The 18,492-nt window shown below is 46.7% G+C and overlaps 1 protein-coding gene across 1 annotated transcript in view; it reads right to left on the reverse strand.

Moving 5' to 3' along the window:
* LOC117509031 (solute carrier family 35 member F2-like) overlaps positions 1 to 17,876 on the reverse strand; it is a 52,268-nt gene extending 34,392 nt beyond the window's left edge. The window contains exon 1 of the mRNA XM_034168846.1: positions 17,683 to 17,876. Coding sequence (XP_034024737.1) covers positions 17,683 to 17,780 — 98 coding nt within the window. The 5' untranslated portion in view covers positions 17,781 to 17,876. The remainder of the gene's footprint in view (positions 1 to 17,682) is intronic.
* Positions 17,877 to 18,492: the final 616 nt, after the last annotated feature.

An 18,492-nucleotide genomic window follows, 5' to 3' on the forward strand; every position in this document is an offset into this window, starting at 1 on the left:
ATTCTTCTTCACAAAATATTTCAGGTTTGTTGGTTTCCGAGCATGGACAGCCCGATTAAAATCACACCACAGATTTTCAATAATATTCAGGTCTGGGGACTGAGATGGCCATTCCAGAACGTTGTACTTGTTCCTCTGCATGAATGCCTTAGTAGATTTTGAGCAGTGTTTGGGGTCATTGTCTTCTTGAAAGATCCAGCCCCGGCACAAGTTCAACTTTGTGGAACTTGTGCTGGGACTCAACAAGTTCAACAACTTGTGGGTTGTTTTTCCTTTATTTTTCTGGATCTTTGAACATTGTTCTCAAGAATCTGCTGATATTGACTGGAATCCATGTGACCCTCAACTTTAACAAGATTCCCAGTACCTGCACTGGCCACACAGCCACACAGCATGATGGAACAACTTCCAAATTTTACTGTAGGTAGCAAGTGTTTTTCTTGGAATGCAGTGTTCTTTTTCAGCCATGCATACTGCCCCTTGTTATGTCCAAATAACTCCATTTTAGTTTCATCAGTCCACAGCACCTTATTCCAAAATGGAGCTGGCTTGTGTAAATGTGCTTTAGCATACCTCAAGCAACTCTGTTTGTGGCGTGTATGCAGAAAAGGCTTCCTGTGCATTACAGCATCTCTTTGTGCAAAGTGCACTGTATAGCTGAATGATGCACAGAGACACTATCTGCAGCAAGATCATGTTGGAGGTCTTTGGAGCAGGTCTGTAGGTTGACTATGACTGTTCTCTCCATCCTTCGTTTCGGCTTATCTGAGATTTTTCTTGGCCTGCCACCGCAGGCCTTAACTACTACCATGCCTGCGGTCGTCCATTTCCTCACTATGTTCCTCACAGTGGAAACTGACAGCTGAAATCTCTACGATAGCTTTTTGTATCCTTCCTCTAAACCATGATGTTGAACAATCTTCAGGTCATTTGAGAGGTGTTTAGAGACTCCCATGTCGCCACTCATTAGAAGAGATGCATTTGTAAATGGCCACCTTAAATACCCTTTCTCGTGATTGGATTCACCTGTATAAGGAGGTCAAGGGTCAATGAGCTTACCAAACCAATTTTGTGTTCCAATAATTAGTGCTAAATGTATTAAAATAAATTAAATTGCAAGGGTGCCAAAATTTATGCACCTGCCTAATTTTATTTAAACAATTATTGCACACATTCTGTAAATACTAGAAACTTCATTTCACTTCTCAAATATCAGTGTGTTTGTCTGCTATATGATATATTTAACTGAAATTTCTGAAAGGAAAATCATGGAAATCATCAGGGGTGCCCAAACTTTTACATACAACTGTATGTAATGTCTTTAAAACACATGGCATTTATTAGCAAACTAGTTACCTTAATCTTATTTTTTGCCTGTTTCATTTATGTTTGACTGACAGTTAACCCTACATTTTTCATTCTTTTTTATATTAAAATATAATCCAAATGCACTGGCTAAATTCTTATTCGTTTATTCTTTTTTATTGTTCTTATTTTTTGATTGTGAGTTTGAGACCCTTTATTTTACTTTTTTGTTTGTTTGTTTGTTTTGTTCCTTTCTTCATAACCAGGGCATTTAATACAGAATGTGTTTGTGACACTCACGGACACAGTCCACAGGAAGGTTAAGCCACAGAAGGTCATTGCTGAAACCTCTGGCTGTTCAGAGTTGTAGATCAAAGCATACAGTCACGGAAAGTTGACTGGAGGGGAAACGTGTGGTTAGAAAAGATGCACAAGCAACAGGGATTTCATTTGGAAATCAAAGTCCTAAAGCCTGGAGGAAGAGTGTAGAGGCACAGAATCCAAGTTGCGTGAAGTTCAGTGTGAAATTTCCACAGTCAGTGATGATTTGGCTGCATGTCATCTGCTGGTTTTGGTCCACTGTGTTTTATCACGTCCAACATCAAACCCTCAACTTCATGCTTCCATCTGCTGTCAAGCCTTTGTGGAAATGCTGATTTCCTTTTCCAGCAGGACTTGGCACCTGCCTACTGTGCCAAATCTACTAGTACCTGGTTTGCTGACCGTGGACAATCCTGTTGGGAAAGTGTAAGTACACGGACCCACAACAGGGGGCGCAAATGAACGGACAATGGAATAGGTCAAATAACAACACTTTACTGTTGCGAACGTGCACAACAAACACAACAGATTATACAATAGATCAGAGGTCAAATTACAAGGTGTCGTGTGGGCAGGCTCGAAGATAGGAGACGCCTGTCCAAAGCAGAACCGGAACCACACGATTTCCTCCGCCACCAGACCCCGGGAATACTGGAGCCGCCAAGTCCTGAACTCCCAGGTGGCCACTGCCTCCGCGTGTCGGACCTGGTACTGCTGGCGAGGAACAAAAACACAATTAAACGTGGGTGCGTCTGCACCCAGCAATCTGCACGGCAGGGAAGCTACCTCCACCTCTCGTTGGAGAAAAAGTCTGTTATCACTCACAAAAATCACAAAAAGGTCTTTCTATCAAGCAGTCAGGCTGAGGATATTACCTTTCAGGTAGAACGATATCTCGGCAAAGAGGTGGAGATGACGTCTTGCTGATATACCGATGCAGATCAGATGAGTGGTGACAGCTGTCACAGGTGATGAGTGTCAGCTGTCACCCCGGCTGCTCCTGTGAGGCGGCAGCGCCCTCTGGTGCCTGGAGCCCGCACTCCAGGCAGGGTGCCCTCTGGTGGTGGTGGGCCAGCAGTACCTCCTCTTCAGCGGCCCACACAACAGGACCCCCCCCTCAACGGGCGCCAGGCTTGTCCGGGTGGCGGCGGTAGAAATCGGCCAGGAGGGCCGGGTCCAGAATGAAGCTCCTCTTCACCCAGGAGCGTTTTTCAGGTCCGTACCCCTCCCAGTCCACCAAATACTGGAAGCCCCGGCCCATCCTACGGACATCCAAAAGCCGGCGCACAGTCCAAGCCGGCTCGCCATCGATGATCCGGGCAGGAGGCGGTGTACCCGGAGTACAGAGGGGTGAGGTGTGATGTGGTTTGATTCGGGACACGTGAAATACAGGATGGATCCGCAGTGAGGCCGGCAGCTGAAGCCTCACTGCGGCTGGACTGATGACCTTCTGGATTTTGAAGGGACCGATGTAACGGTCCTGTAACTTGGGGGAGTCCACTTTGAGGGGGATGTCCTTTGTCGACAACCACACCTCCTGCCCTGGCCGATACGCAGGGGCCGGGGTCCGCCGACGGTCTGCATGGGCCTTTGACCTCATCCGGGCCCTCAGCAAGGCAGAACGGGCGGCACGCCACACCCGACGGCACTTCCGTAGGTGGGCCTGGACCGAGGGCACACCGACCTCTCCCTCAACCACTGGAAACAAAGGCGGTTGGTACCCCAGACATACCTCGAAAGGGGAGAGGCCGGTGGCTGATGACACCTGGCTGTTATGGGCATACTCGATCCAGGCCAGATGGGTACTCCAGGCCGCCGGGTGCGCGGCTGTCACGCAACGCAGGGCCTGCTCCATCTCCTGATTGGCCGTTCTGCTTGCCCGTTGGTCTGGGGATGGTACCCGGATGAGAGACTCACCGTGGCCCCCAGTTCCCTGCAGAAGCTCCTCCAGACGTGGGAGGAGAACTGGGGACCGCGATCTGAGACAATGTCTGTTGGGATCCCATGCAGCCGGACGACGTGGTGAACCAGGAGGTCCGCTGTCTCCTGGGCCGTCGGGAGCTTCGGGAGGGCCACGAAGTGGGCCGCCTTGGAGAATCGGTCCACTATCGTGAAGATGGTGGTGTTGCCCTGGGACGGCGGGAGACCCGTGACAAAATCCAGGCCGATGTGGGCCCAGGAGCGATGGGGCACGGGCAGCGGCTGGAGCAGACCCGAAGCCCTACGATGGTCAGCCTTGCCCCTGGCGCAGGTGGTGCAGGCCTGGATATAATCCCGGACGTCGGCCTCTAGGGACGCCCACCAGAAGCGCTGCCGGACAACTGCCACGGTTCTTCGCACCCCTGGATGACAGGAGAGCTTAGAGCCGTGACAGAAGTCCAGGACTGCAGCCCTAGCTTCTGGTGGGACGTAAAGTCTGTTCTTCGGCCCAGTTCTGGGGTCCGGGCTTCGTGCCAGGGCCTCCCAGACGGTTCTCTCTACGTCCCAGGTGAGGGTGGCCACGATAGTGGACTCCGGGATGATGGGTTCCGGTGGATCCGACAACTCCGTTTTGACTTCATCTTCATGTACCCGGGACAAGGCATCCGATCTCTGGTTCTTGGTCCCGGGACGATAGGTGATCCGGAAGTCAAAACGGCCGAAGAACAGTGACCAGCGGGCTTGCCTGGGATTCAGCCGCTTGGCGGTCCTGATATACTCCAGGTTCCGGTGGTCAGTGAAAACCGTGAATGGCACGGACGTTCCCTCCAACAGATGTCTCCACTCTTCAAGAGCCTCTTTCACCGCAAGGAGTTCTCGATTGCCGACGTCATAGTTCCGTTCGGCCGGGGTCAACCTGCGGGAAAAATAGGCACACGGGTGAAGGACCTTATCGGTCTTCCCGCTCTGGGAAAGCACAGCTCCTATCCCTGAGTCCGAGGCATCCACTTCAACCACTAACTGGCGACTAGGATCGGGCTGCACCAGAACGGGTGCAGACGAGAAGCGCCGTTTCAACTCCTTGAACGCGGCATTGCAACGATCCGACCAGGTGAAGGGAACTTTTGGTGAGGTCAGGGCTGTCAGGGGGCTAAGTACCTGACTGTAGCCCTTAATGAACCTCCTGTAGAAATTAGCAAAGCCGAGGAACTGTTGCAGCTTCCTACGGCTAGTGGGTTGGGGCCAGTCTCTCACCGCCGCAACCTTGGCCGGATCAGGAGCGACGGAGTTGGGAGAGATGATAAACCCCAGGAAGGACAAAGAGGTGCGGTGGAACTCACACTTCTCGCCCTTCACAAACAGCCGGTTCTCCAACAACCGCTGCAGGACCTGACGTACATGCCGGACATGAGTCTCAGGATCCGGAGAAAAGATGAGTATATCGTCTAGATATACGAAGACGAATCGGTGCAGGAAATCCCGCAAGACATCATTAACTAATGCTTGGAACGTCGCGGGGGCGTTTGTGAGGCCGAACGGCATGACCAGGTACTCAAAGTGACCTAATGGGGTGTTGAATGCTGTCTTCCATTCGTCTCCCTTCCGGATCCGAACCAGGTGATACGCATTTCTAAGATCCAGTTTAGTAAAGATTTTGGCTCCATGCAGGGGGGTGAACACGGAATCTAATAATGGCAACGGGTATCGGTTGCGAACCGTAATCTCATTCAGCCCCCTGTAATCAATACATGGACGAAGTCCGCCATCTTTCTTGCCCACAAAAAAGAAACCTGCCCCCATTGGGGAGGTGGAGTTCCGGATCAGCCCGGCAGCTAATGAGTCCCGGATGTAGGTCTCCATTGATTCGCGCTCAGGTCGTGAGAGGTTGTACAGCCTGCTGGACGGGAACTCAGCGCCTGGAACCAAATCAATGGCACAATCGTATGGACGGTGCGGGGGAAGGGTGAGTGCCAGATCCTTGCTGAAGACGTCAGCAAGATCGTGGTACTCAACTGGCACTGCCGTCAGATTGGGCGGGACTTTGACCTCCTCCTTAGCCTGGGAACCGGGAGGAACCGAGGATCCTAAACACACCCGATGGCAGGTTTCGCTCCACTGAACCACCACCCCAGACGGCCAATCGATCCGGGGATTGTGTTTTAACATCCATGGGATGCCCAAAATCACGCGGGAGGTGGCAGGAGTTACAAAAAACTCAATCTCCTCTCGGTGGTTTCCAGACACCACCAGAGTTACTGGTGGTGTCTTGTGTGTGAGTAAAGGGAGGAGGGTGCCATCTAGTGCCCGCACCTGCAATGGCGTAGGAAGCGCCACCAGAGGGAGCCCTACCTCCTTTGCCCATCTGCTGTCTAGCAGATTCCCTTCTGACCCCGTGTCCACCAGTGCTCGGGCTTGAAGGGTTAAATCCCCGCTCAGGATTGTGACTGGGAGTCGTGTGGCAATTTGTGTGTGTCTCACTTGAATGTCTTGACCCCCCCTTAGCCCAGTCTCTAAGGGTGAGTGTTGACGTTTTGGCCATTTGGGGCAGTCTCTCTGTGTGTGCTCTGTTGAGCTGCAGAGAAAACACTCTCCACGGATCAGCCTTCCCATTTTGGCCCTGTGCGTCTCCCTAACAACGTCAACAGGGGGAGCTGTTGCCCCACAGAGCGCTGCGGCTGTGGAGCGTGGGGGGGGAGGGCGGCCCCTTTTCGAACCCGAAAGGGAGAGGGGCGGCGCGTATCCGGTCACGTCCTTCGCCTCGCTCCCGACGGCGTTCCTCTAACCGATTGTCTAATCGTATAACGAGATCAATAAGCCCGTCTAAATCCCGCGGTTCGTCCTTAGCCACCAGGAGCTCCTTTAGGACCAACGACAGTCCGTTTACGAAGGCGGCGCGGAGGGCAGTGTTATTCCAGCCGGACCTCGCAGCCGCGATGCGGAAGTCGACTGCATAAGCAGCTGCGCTCCGGTTCCCCTGTCTCATTGACAGCAGCACGGCTGAAGCGGTCTCTCCTCTATTTGGGTGATCGAACACTGTTCTGAACTCCCTCACAAACCCATCATATGTCAGAAGGAGCCGTGAATTTTGCTCCCAAAGCGCTGTAGCCCAAGCGCGTGCCTTGCCGCGAAGCAGATTAATTACATAAGCTATCTTGCTAGAATCAGTCGCGTACATGACAGGACGTTGTGCGAAGACGAGCGAACACTGCATAAGGAAGTCCGCGCACGTCTCCACACAGCCTCCGTACGGCTCTGGAGGGCTTATGTATGCTTCCGGGGAAGGTGGGAGGGGTCGTTGAACGACCAGTGGAACGTCACTGTTACGCACAGGGTCGACAGGAGGGAGAGCCGCAGCAGCGCCCTGAGGGCGCGCCTCCACCTGCGCGGCGAGAGCCTCCACCCTGCGGTTAAGGAGGACGTTCTGCTCGGTCATTAAATCCAACCGAGCCGTGAAAACGGTGAGGATCCGCTGCAACTCACCGATCATTCCTCCTGCGGGCGCCTGTGCACCCTGTTCTTCCATTGGCCGTTCAACAGCCGGTTGACGCCCCTCGGGATCCATGACGTTGGCCGAGATATCCTGTTGGGAAAGTGTAAGTACACGGACCCACAACAGGGGGCGCAAATGAACGGACAATGGAATAGGTCAAATAACAACACTTTACTGTTGCGAACGTGCACAACAAACACAACAGATTACACAATAGATCAGAGGTCAAATTACAAGGTGTCGTGTGGGCAGGCTCGAAGATAGGAGACGCCTGTCCAAAGCAGAACCGGAACCACACGATTTCCTCCGCCACCAGACCCCGGGAATACTGGAGCCGCCAAGTCCCGAACTCCCAGGTGGCCACTGCCTCCGCGTGTCGGACCTGGTACTGCTGGCGAGGAACAAAAACACAATTAAACGTGGGTGCGTCTGCACCCAGCAATCTGCACGGCAGGGAAGCTACCTCCACCTCTTGTTGGAGAAAAAGTCTGTTATCACTCACAAAAATCACAAAAAGGTCTTTCTATCAAGCAGTCAGGCTGAGGATATTACCTTTCAGGTAGAACGATATCTCGGCAAAGAGGTGGAGATGACGTCTTGCTGATATACCGATGCAGATCAGATGAGTGGTGACAGCTGTCACAGGTGATGAGTGTCAGCTGTCACCCCGGCTGCTCCTGTGAGGCGGCAGCGCCCTCTGGTGCCTGGAGCCCGCACTCCAGGCAGGGTGCCCTCTGGTGGTGGTGGGCCAGCAGTACCTCCTCTTCAGCGGCCCACACAACACAATCCCTCATAAAATCTCTATGAAGGATTAGAGAGACCAGATTCAGCAATCCAGATGTCCTGAAGGCTGCTATCAAAGCAACCTGGACTTCCAGAAGACCTCAGCAGTGCCAGAGGCTGATCGCCTCCGCGCCACACTGTACTTCAAGAGGAGCTGCAACCAAATACTGAGTGCATAAATGAACATACTTTTCAAAAGGTTGACATTTCTGTATTATAACTCCTTTTTTAAAAACCCGAATATGTAAAATTTTTGCTCTCTGAAATACCTGACAAAAAATATAGAACTTTTTCATGGTATTCTAATTTTTTTTTTGATGTACCTGTAGGAGTAATTCCTTTAGCCAAAATCTGCAAAACGTGAAAGTGGGGAGAAAAGGTTCAAAATGTGTGCCTAAGAGCCCTCACTCACTTGACAATATGATAGTGGGACAGCTCTTAACCCTCACACACTGAGTGGGAACAGTCTTCAAAGTCTGTGGACCAGAAGGAGTCTGTGAGAGTGGACACTTGGATTGGGTCTGTTTCTTCTGCTTTCCTATCGTTTGCCCTCACATCTGTTATTCATGTTATTAATCACCTCCTGCCGTATTTAAACCTTTTTCTGAAGCTCCTCTGTGCCAGAACATCTTGTGCCGTACCAAGCCTTCCAGTGTTTGTTTTCTCCTCATGTTTCCTTGTTACTGATCTTTGCTGCTTCTCTGTGAGTTTTGATTTCAGACTAAACTGTGTCAGCTGGTATGACATTATCTCGTGTTTTGACATACCTATTTTCTAGACCTGCCTCAGTGGTTTCCCTTCACAGAACTGGTTGTTACAGGAATTAATTATTTTGTGCACTTTGACCCCTGCCGGGCCCTTGATTGTGAATAAAGTGTTGTTCTCTACTAAACAGTCCCCTGTTGTACTTCAGTCATTACAATTGTGAATCATGTAACTGGGAAATTGATCATAATAGTGACTATTTCTCATCTTCTTATGCTTTTGTCTGCTCCCATTACAGGTTGCCAATGCACATACAACCCCTGGCAAAAATTATGGAATCACCGGCCTCAGAGGATGTTCATTCAGTTGTTTAATTTTGTAGAAAAAAAGCAGATCACAGACATGACACAAAACTAAAGTCATTTCAAATGGCAACTTTCTGGCTTTAAGAAACACTATAAGAAATCAAGAAAAAAAGATTGTGGCAGTCAGTAACGGTTACTTTTTTTAGACCAAGCAGAGGAAAAAAATATGGAATCACTCAATTCTGAGGAAAGAATTATGGAATCACCCTGTAAATTTTCATCCCCCAAATTAACACCTGCATCAAATCAGATCTGCTCATTGACATTGACCCTATGTGTCTTTTTGCAAGGAATGTTTTTGCAGTTTTTGCTCTATGGCAAGATGCATTATCATCTTGAAAAATGATTTCATCATCCCCAAACATCCTTTCAATTGTCCAAAATATCAACATAAACTTGTGCATTTATTGATGATGTAATGACAGCCATCTCCCCAGTGCCTTTACCTGACATGCAGCCCCATATCATCAATGACTGTGGAAATTTACATGTTCTCTTCAGGCAGTCATCTTTATAAATCTCATTGGAACGGCACCAAACAAACGTTCCAGCATCATCACCTTGCCCAATGCAGATTCGAGATTCATCACTGAATATGACTTTCATCCAGTCATCCACAGTCCACAATTGCTTTTCCTTAGCCCATTGTAACCTTATTTTTTTCTGTTTAGGTGTTAATGATGGCTTTCGTTTAGCTTTTCTGTATGTAAATCCCATTTCCTTTAGGCGGTTTCTTACAGTTTGGTCACAGACCTTGACTCCAGTTTCCTCCCATTCGTTCCTCATTTGTTTTGTTGTACATTTTTTGATTTTTGAGACATATTGCTTTAAGTTTTCTGTCTTGACGCTTTGATGTCTTCCTTGGTCTACCAGTATGTTTGCCTTTAACAACCTTCCCATGTTGTTTGTATTTGGTCCAGAGTTTAGACACAGCTGACTGTGAACAACCAACATCTTTTGCAACATTGCGTGATGATTTACTCTCTTTTAAGAGTTTGATAATCCTCTCCTTTGTTTCAATTGACATCTCTCGTGTTGGAGCCATGATTCATGTCAGTCCACTTGGTGCAACAGCTCTCCAAGGTGTGTTCACTCATTTTTAGATGCAGACTAACGAGCAGATCTGATATGATGCAGGTGTTAGTTTTGGGGATGAAAATTTACAGGGTGATTCCATAATTTATTCCTCAGAATTGAGTGATTCCATATTTTTTTTCCTCTGCTTGGTCTAAAAAAGTAACCGTTACTGACTGCCACAATCTTTTTTTCTTGATTTCTTATAGTGTTTCTTAAAGCCAGAAAGTTGCCATTTGAAATGACTTTAGTTTTGTGTCATGTCTGTGATCTGCTTTTTTTCTACAAAATTAAACAACTGAATGAACATCCTCCGAGGCCGGTGATTCCATAATTTTTGCCAGGGGTTGTAGAACAAGAGCTAATTTCTATAAAAGCCTTATTTTTCAAGTTCGTTCAACAGGCACTACATCTAAGGTCTGACTTGACAGAATGGTAGAATGGACCTTCAGGAACAACGCCAGGTAGTATGTACAAGCAAACTGTGGTATCAGTAATTTTCTACAGGCCATTGTATAAAAGAGGGGTCAGTGGCGCCTATTTTTCCAACTGTGATTGTGAGTTTAGAAAACTAGTCATATCTCTGTCAATAATTGACCAATTCTTATAATTTTGGTATCAATGTGTTCATCATTAAATTTACTAACTGATAGAACCTTCTGATTTTATGTAGAGGTGACTGTGACCAGAATATTGCAGCTTATTACAGACAGTGCCATTACTTGAAAGACGCTATGTAAAAATAGTCACAATCTTTAATAAAAATGGCTGTAGAAAAGAAAATGACTGTGCTAACTAAATACGCCTGCAATGTTTTAAGGAAAAGATGAGACCAGATACAGCTTCCTATGTGTTATATGGCTGGGGGGGCCTGGCTGCCGGTTTGTTTCTGTTTTTTGGTTTTCCTCCCAGGTGGCGTGCGTTTGGGACTGAGTGGCTGTGTTGCTGAGGCTGTCAGGACCTCACCCTGATCACCTGCGACTCATCAGGACTCACAGCTGTGGTGCATCTGGATGGATTGGAACATGTTGGCATTTAAGACTGGAGTGCACAGTGTGTATTTGCCAGAGACTCGACCTTGTGACCAGACGGGTGAGATCGTCGTCTCGGGAGCCATCTCATCAGCAGCGGATGCTGAGAACGTCCAGGTTTGATGCACAGTCTGTGAAAGAGGAGGGGGTGAGGTTTCATGCTCGTCAGCACACTTCCTGAGGTACGTTAGATTTTGTGACTAACAGTTATACAGTCAGTAAATGTGGTGTCCCTCACACCTTATTGTATTGAGCTGTTTGTTAGTCATGTATCAGCTTCCACTGCAGTGGAGTTTTGTGAACTGGATGTTCCATGCCTGCAGGTTGGGAAGCTGATCAGTAATCAAGCCAGGAAGTGTTTGCTGTTTGTACACCTTTAAGTGTTCTGTGTGTAGAGTGTGGACTCACATAATGGTTCCTTCTTTCACAGACTCGGTTGTTGCGGCCACCTGGGGGGTGTCGGCGGGGTCCTTGGGTCCGAAACAGCTTCTGGCTCCGGACCGTTAGCGCTGCTGGGAGCGCACCACGCCAGGCCGCACCTTTTTGTTATTATATTATCACTGTTATGTATTAAATTCAGTTAGCCTTTGTACCGTGCTCTGCTTATTTCATACTGGGTCCTTCAAACGCTGGTCGGTTCTCCGAGCTGCGTCCGACACATAACACTATGTGGGTAGTTGATAAAATAGTGAGCATTTCACACATAACACCCTTTTGGTGATTTTGGACCTTACAGGATCAAAGCAGCTGGTAACCATGTTAAACAGGATGGGCCACTGTTGCTCCTACGATGAAGTGGAAGCCATAGACACCAGCCTGGCTAAAGAGGTTCTGGCAAAATCAGATGTGTCTGGAATAGCAGTTCCATCCAACATTGTGCCTGGCGTGTTTGTCCAAGCTGCAGCAGACAATAATGACATCAATGAAGAAACCCTGGATGGGAAGACTACGACACATGCAACAACTCTAGTCCTGTACCAGAGAGGTCAGTTTGGGCCAACACCTCAGCGCAAAACATATGCAGACCACTCAAAGAGGCAGTGCTCTCTAGAATCCACAGGAAGATGCCAAGCCATGTTAGAGCTCAGTACCTATGGCAAGCAACCCCTCAACAGGAGCTATGTGGGAAAGATCAACAAAGCATGGTTCACCTGCACCGGGAACCTGCATTCAGGTGCATGTCAGCTAAACCTTGCATGGCCTTTGGTCAGAATCTGTCCAACAAAGCTCTTTGAGGTAGGGATCACACCTGCACCAGCAGATCAGCAAACCATACCAGGCTGGAGCAGGTTTAATGCAACCGTGCAGCCTGCCATTCCTTCCATCACCAATGTTGGTTACTGTCCCATGATAGATGGATCACCAACTGAATCCAGCACTGTGTACACAGTCATGAAGCACGTAGAAGCCATGATGTCAACCCTGGGACAGGAAGAGAGTGTCATAACCTTCGACCTGGCAATCTACACCAAGGCCAAGGAAATCCAGTGGCGCCGACCAGAAAAGTTTTCCAACACGGTTAACCGCCTTGGAGGTTTTCACATTGCAATCAACTACCTGGCCCTGCTAGGAAAGAAGTATGAAGGCTCAGGAAAAGAAGATTTGCTGATTGAATCTGTATGGCAGTGGCACAGCTTCACACCTCCTCAAAGGCAAATCATACAACCATGGCATACGTGGCCACAAACTGCTCATGGAGGCCATGTTTCGACTTGAGTAGCAGGCCTTAGTGAAGTGGCTGTCCAGCCATGGAGGTGTTGATGAGGCAGTGGTGGTAGAGGCTGTGGCAGTTTGCAGGCAAGCAGTCCAGGAGGACGGGGACATACAAGAAGCCCTACACCATCTGAAGCTGGAACTTGCAAGAGTGGAAGAACAGTTCACAGTGTTCAAAGAATAAGCACGCTCTGTGTCTGATCTGTTTGCATTCTGGGATGAGTACATCACCATGGTGGAGCTGCTTCTTCAGTTCATAAGGGCTGAGAGAAGTGGCGACTGGAGCCTTCATTTGTCAGCAGCTGCAGCCATGATGCCACACTTCTTTGCCATGGACAGGCAAAACTACTCTCGATGGCTGCCTGTCTATCTGGCTGATATGAACCGCCTGGAGGAGACTCACTATACCATTCAACAGGAGTTTGTCAATGGAAACCACGCAGTCAGCAGATCAAGCCAGCCATTTGCTCAGGTATGGACAGAAATGGCACTGGAACAGTCAATCAATCTCGACTCCAAGACCAAAGGTGGCATAATCGGCCTTACTGGAGCTCTGGAACGATGGTTCCTGACCATCCACGAACGAGCTGTCATTACAGCATCCATGAAGGACATGTGTGGCCTGCAGGACTCTGATCGAGTTGGGACCCACAAAGAAGTTGCAACAAACAGACGAAAGAGGGATGAGGAAGATGTCAACAAAATCCTGTCAACCATGACATCTGGGCTCATGACCGACCCCTTTTGCCTTGATGATCAAGATGATGGCGAGTCAAGGATACCACTCACAAACATCGCCAGTGGAGTGGTTATGCGAACAGATGTGACAGAGCGTCTGCTCCAAAGCTATGAGCTGGGTACCACACAGATGAAAACATTTGTGGAGCAGCGACTGAACACCGATGAGGTCTCATTCTGGAATCCCATACCAACCCTGAGAATCAAGACGTTCAGCACCTTGACCAAGAAGAAAGAAGTCAAGACATCAGATGACAAAATGATTACCGCCACAGCCGACAGAGATCTCTGATGATTTCAGCCAAGTCAAGAGACCTTGACCTGAAGGAAGTCCTGGCACATGAGCTTTCTACAGTGCCATGCTCTCTTGCACACAACGATGGTAGTCTGAGAAAGACCACAAAAAGTGCACTCCTCACTGAGATGGAGAAAGTTGCAGACGTCCAGGGAAAACGTCCCGCACCGACTACAGGCGTGGAAACTGCTCATCTCTTTATCATGGCTTCAGTCTAGATGGTTAAAGATGGTGGTGCAGCAGCCTTTGGTGCACTGGCTTCCAAGCATTACAACCTGATCACCTCACCACTAAGTCAGAATGGATGCACCCGAGTTGATGCCATCATGGATCAGTACAGGAAGAACTCAATCAAAGCTGGAGAGAGGACAAAATGCGGGGCATCTACAGGCTTGGAGATAAAGATACAGGGCCCAAACACCCCAATCCCCAAACAGTGGACCAAATACATCACAAATCAGCAAAACAAAGTGAACCTTGCAATCTTCCTGGCAGAGAGCTGGTGTTCCATGGTCCAAGAGAAACTGCTACAAGGTCAGCAACTTGTCATCACTGGTGGTTTCAAACAAGGGGAAAAGGCCATGCTGGTGACAAAAGGATCATCTGAGGACCTACCAGCCTTGAGATCAGACCATGAGGAGGCAGACACGAGGCTGCTGCTTCATGCTGCACATGCCTCACAAACTCACAGCAGGATTGTGATCCAGTCACCAGATACGGATGTAGCTGTACTCTGCGCCACACACTTTGACAGCCTGAGCTGTGATCAGTTGTGGTTTCGCACTGGTGTCAAAGACAAATTGAGATACATCCCTGTGCACAGTGTGGCTGCTGAAATGGGTCTAGACCTCTGTGATGCCTTACCAGGCCTACATGCCATCACAGGGTGTGACTCCAACAGTTCCCTTTGCGGAATTTGGAAGAAGAAGGCTTTCACCATGATTAGCAGGTCTGAAGAGCACCAGCAGAGTGTATCACAGCTGGGGAAAGATGTCACAGTGTCTGAGGATACAGTATCAGGATGTGAAGCATTTGTATGCAGCCTCTACACCAAGGACAGAAAAGCTGGTAGGAAAGTCAATGATGTCAGATACTAGCTTTTTTGTCAGCGGGGCCAGAGAAATGAGGGCTTGCCTCCAACATCAGACAGTCTTCTGCAGCACATCAAGCAAGCCAATTATCAGGCACTGGTATGGAGGCAAGCACTGGTGCCTGTGCAAGACGTGCCACCACCTGAGGACCATGGCTGGATCTTGGCAGATGACTCCCTGACGCCTGTGCTGATGACCAAAGAACCAGCACCCCGTGGACTGGTGGAGATCACAATATGCAAATGCAGGAAGTCTTTGTGCAGCAGAAGGGACTGCACATGCAAATGAACTTTCCTGCACTGAAGCCTGTGGATGTATGGCTGGGGAAGACTGTAAGAATCCAAGGACTCTGGCACCACTAATTGTTGAGGATGATGAAGATGACGAAGATGATGACTGAACTTAAGGGACGATCTGAGCTATTCACTACATAGCCTTTCATGTTAACACACAGAGACCTTGCTGGAACAGTTTGTTAAGGGTGTGAATCGTAAAGCAACAAAGGTGAACTTGACATTGTAAAATGTAACAGCGGATTTATAACCATTGTTCAGTTAGCTAAGTATCTGGTTTCTGTGTGTATTGTGACTCCGAGTGCATAAAAAACTATCAAAAGGTATGATTTGGCATGTGTAAAATAACTTTAGTGTCATGAAAATATAACAGACAATCAAAAGGTAAGATGTCATTTAAATGCCCTCTGCCCTAGCCGAGTTGCCCCAAAAGTCAGGAAAATCATGAACATGGTATAGGTAGTAAAATAAACGCAACTCCGTCAAATTTTCACCTAGGAAGCCTTAATTGGTGTTAATTTTTTCATAAAACAATGCACGTTCAGTTAATACTAGGCTCATGTGGCTAAAACACTTAGTTTCTTTTCTATATGAAGGCTTATTAAATTTATTACTATTTTTCCAGAGCGTCTTCAATATTATGCCGCTGTCTGAAATAAGCTGCAATATTCTGGTCACAGTCACCTCTACATAAAATCAGAAGGTTCTAACAGTTATAAATTTAATAATGAACACATTGAAATTATGAGAATTGGTCCATTATTGATAGAGATATGGCTAGTTTTCTAAACTCACAATCACAGTTACAAAAACAAGCCCCACTGACCCCTCTTTTATACGTAAAATGGCCTGTAGAAAATTACTGATACCACAATTTGCTTGTACATACTACCTGGCGTTGTTCCTGAAGGTCCATTCTATCATTCTGTCAAGTCAGACCTTAGATGTAGTGCCTGTTGAACGAATCCATTTTGGGGGGTCCCTGCTCCTGTACTAACAACATTTGTCTCCATCTCAAACTTCACCATTTTCTTTTTTCACACGAACATTATGTTCTCCAGCACCATAACAACAACAACAATGTAATCTTGATGTTGTTGCACTTGTAATGACAATGACAATAAATCTCATTCCATATTCATATACCACCTCTTTGGTCTTCCTCTTCTTGTCATGCTGGACGGTTCCATCCTCAGCATCCTTCTCCCCATGTGTCTGCTGTGGACATGCCATCTCAATCTCACACCTCTCACTTTGTCTCCAAACTGTACAACCTGTGCTGTCACTTTGAAACAGCTGAATCTCAGTCCTATGCATGATATAATTCATGAGGATGCACCCCAATATTTAACTTCTTCGTTTGTGTTAAATTCACCCCAACAAAATAACTTAGCTTTGTCGTCCTTTCTGTTAAATCTTTTGGTCAGTCCTCTTTTTCATTTACTAACACCAGGTTGTGGAATAGTTTGCCAGGGCGTATTAAAACGCAATCTGATAAGGACTGTTTTAATTCCCAGGTTAGATTATTATTATTATTATTATTATTATTATTATTCACTCAACTTCTGGAAGAGGAACTTAATCCTTTACTTGTTAAAAAAATTTTAAGCACTGATTTGCAGGTATTTATATTTATTTTTAAAGGTAGGTTTACATTTTAATACCAATTTTTTTTATATACACCAAATTTTAGCTTTTCTATTAACTATGTGTGCTTGTTATACTAATGTCTTTAAATTTTTAATACATTGGTATAATAGTAAATTTTTCTTCTTTTTTTGTCAATTGAATGCTTTTGGGTTTTTGTTTCATGTATGGACCACTATAGAAATAAGTTTTCACTTTATTGTGTTAACTATGTATTCTTTGATGCACATACGTTTTGTGTTTTAAATTCTACTAAATAAATTCAGTCAGTTCAAGCAAACCTTTCCATCCCATCATTCCCAAGTCACAGCGTCTCCAGTTCTGCCCCATCTTTTTGTAAGCTCCACTGCCTTCAAGCCATACAACACTACGTTCTTGTAAACTTTCCCCTTCACTCTTGAAGATATCCTTCTATCACATATCACTACAGCCACATTTATCCACCAATCTAAAAGATTTAAGCTCCAGACTATAGAAGCATCTGTTGGTCATATTTACTAATTTTTTGCTTTAACATTTGAATTATGATCACCAGATGCTTCAATACCAGACATCCAAATCTGATGAAGGACCAAAGTATCCAAATGTTTTTCAGTCATTTGCCATTAACCAGCTATGATACTTATAAATAAGGACCGACCTTAAACAGTCACACCTCTGGCTGGACAATGTGCAAGAAAACCTTATTCCCTCTAAATGAATTTAAAATGAAATACTGTTTTACTGGTAAAATTCCACTCAAGCAAGAAACTAGAAATTATAACTCAGTAACACACCAATGCCTCTATTTGAATGTATGGAAGGTTAGTCATATTTCTGCTAAGAGATTTGAACTTCATTGTTTCACCAGCTGTTGTAGTATGTGAGTTTTATTCCAACCTTTTATTCCTCCTCACATCTTATCAACTCACCAAGTTAAAACCTCCATGTTGAATTTCTTGATGGTTCCAGTGAGACCATTTCTTTGCTGCTTGTCCCTTCTTGCATCCTCAGTCTGTTGCCCAGCCATGCTGGTGTGACTTGAGATGAACCCTCTTTTCCGCTGCTTCTTCTGACAAAAGTTTTCTCTTCTCTGTATCACAGCTGAATGATTAACAGCTTCTGACACAAAGGTCAAGAAAAGCTCCTCCTTCAGTTATGTGTTTAATATGTTGCAGTCAGCAGTTGAGATAAGTGCTGGTGATGACAGAGGTTCTGCTCTTCATATCAAACTATGAAGAGCTGATGATGAGATCTTTATCAGGACAAAACGTGTCAGCTGTTTCATGAAAATGCAAATGGTGCAGTGTTTCAAATTCATTTGTGTCATTATAGTCGCTGTGAAGTCAATCTCCCTATATAAACGTATGCGTGTGTGTTATGCTAATAGAAATTTAAAGTGTTTGATCCTATTTACATCGAATTTGGTGTGCTGATAGTTTGGGTCACTGGGCTCTGTATGTAAAATGTTTTATTGTGCATTTAACAGTATATTCACATTTCTTCTTCTATTTACTGTTCAATCCACAGACAGTTGTTTTGTGGCTATAAATTGGCTTTGCTTACTTCGGCTATGTTTTGACCAACACATAAATGGAGTGTGTGTGTGTGTGTGTGTGTGTGTGTGTGTGTGTGTGCGTGTGCGTGTGTACGCCCCTGTGTGAACTTGGTGTGATGAATAAAGCCCAAACATACACCATCTCAAGGTTACCAAACAAGCTAAAGCTAACAGGCTAACAGGC

This window comes from Thalassophryne amazonica, chromosome 4 (genome assembly GCF_902500255.1).
Source record: "Thalassophryne amazonica chromosome 4, fThaAma1.1, whole genome shotgun sequence".
NCBI lineage: Eukaryota > Metazoa > Chordata > Actinopteri > Batrachoidiformes > Batrachoididae > Thalassophryne > Thalassophryne amazonica.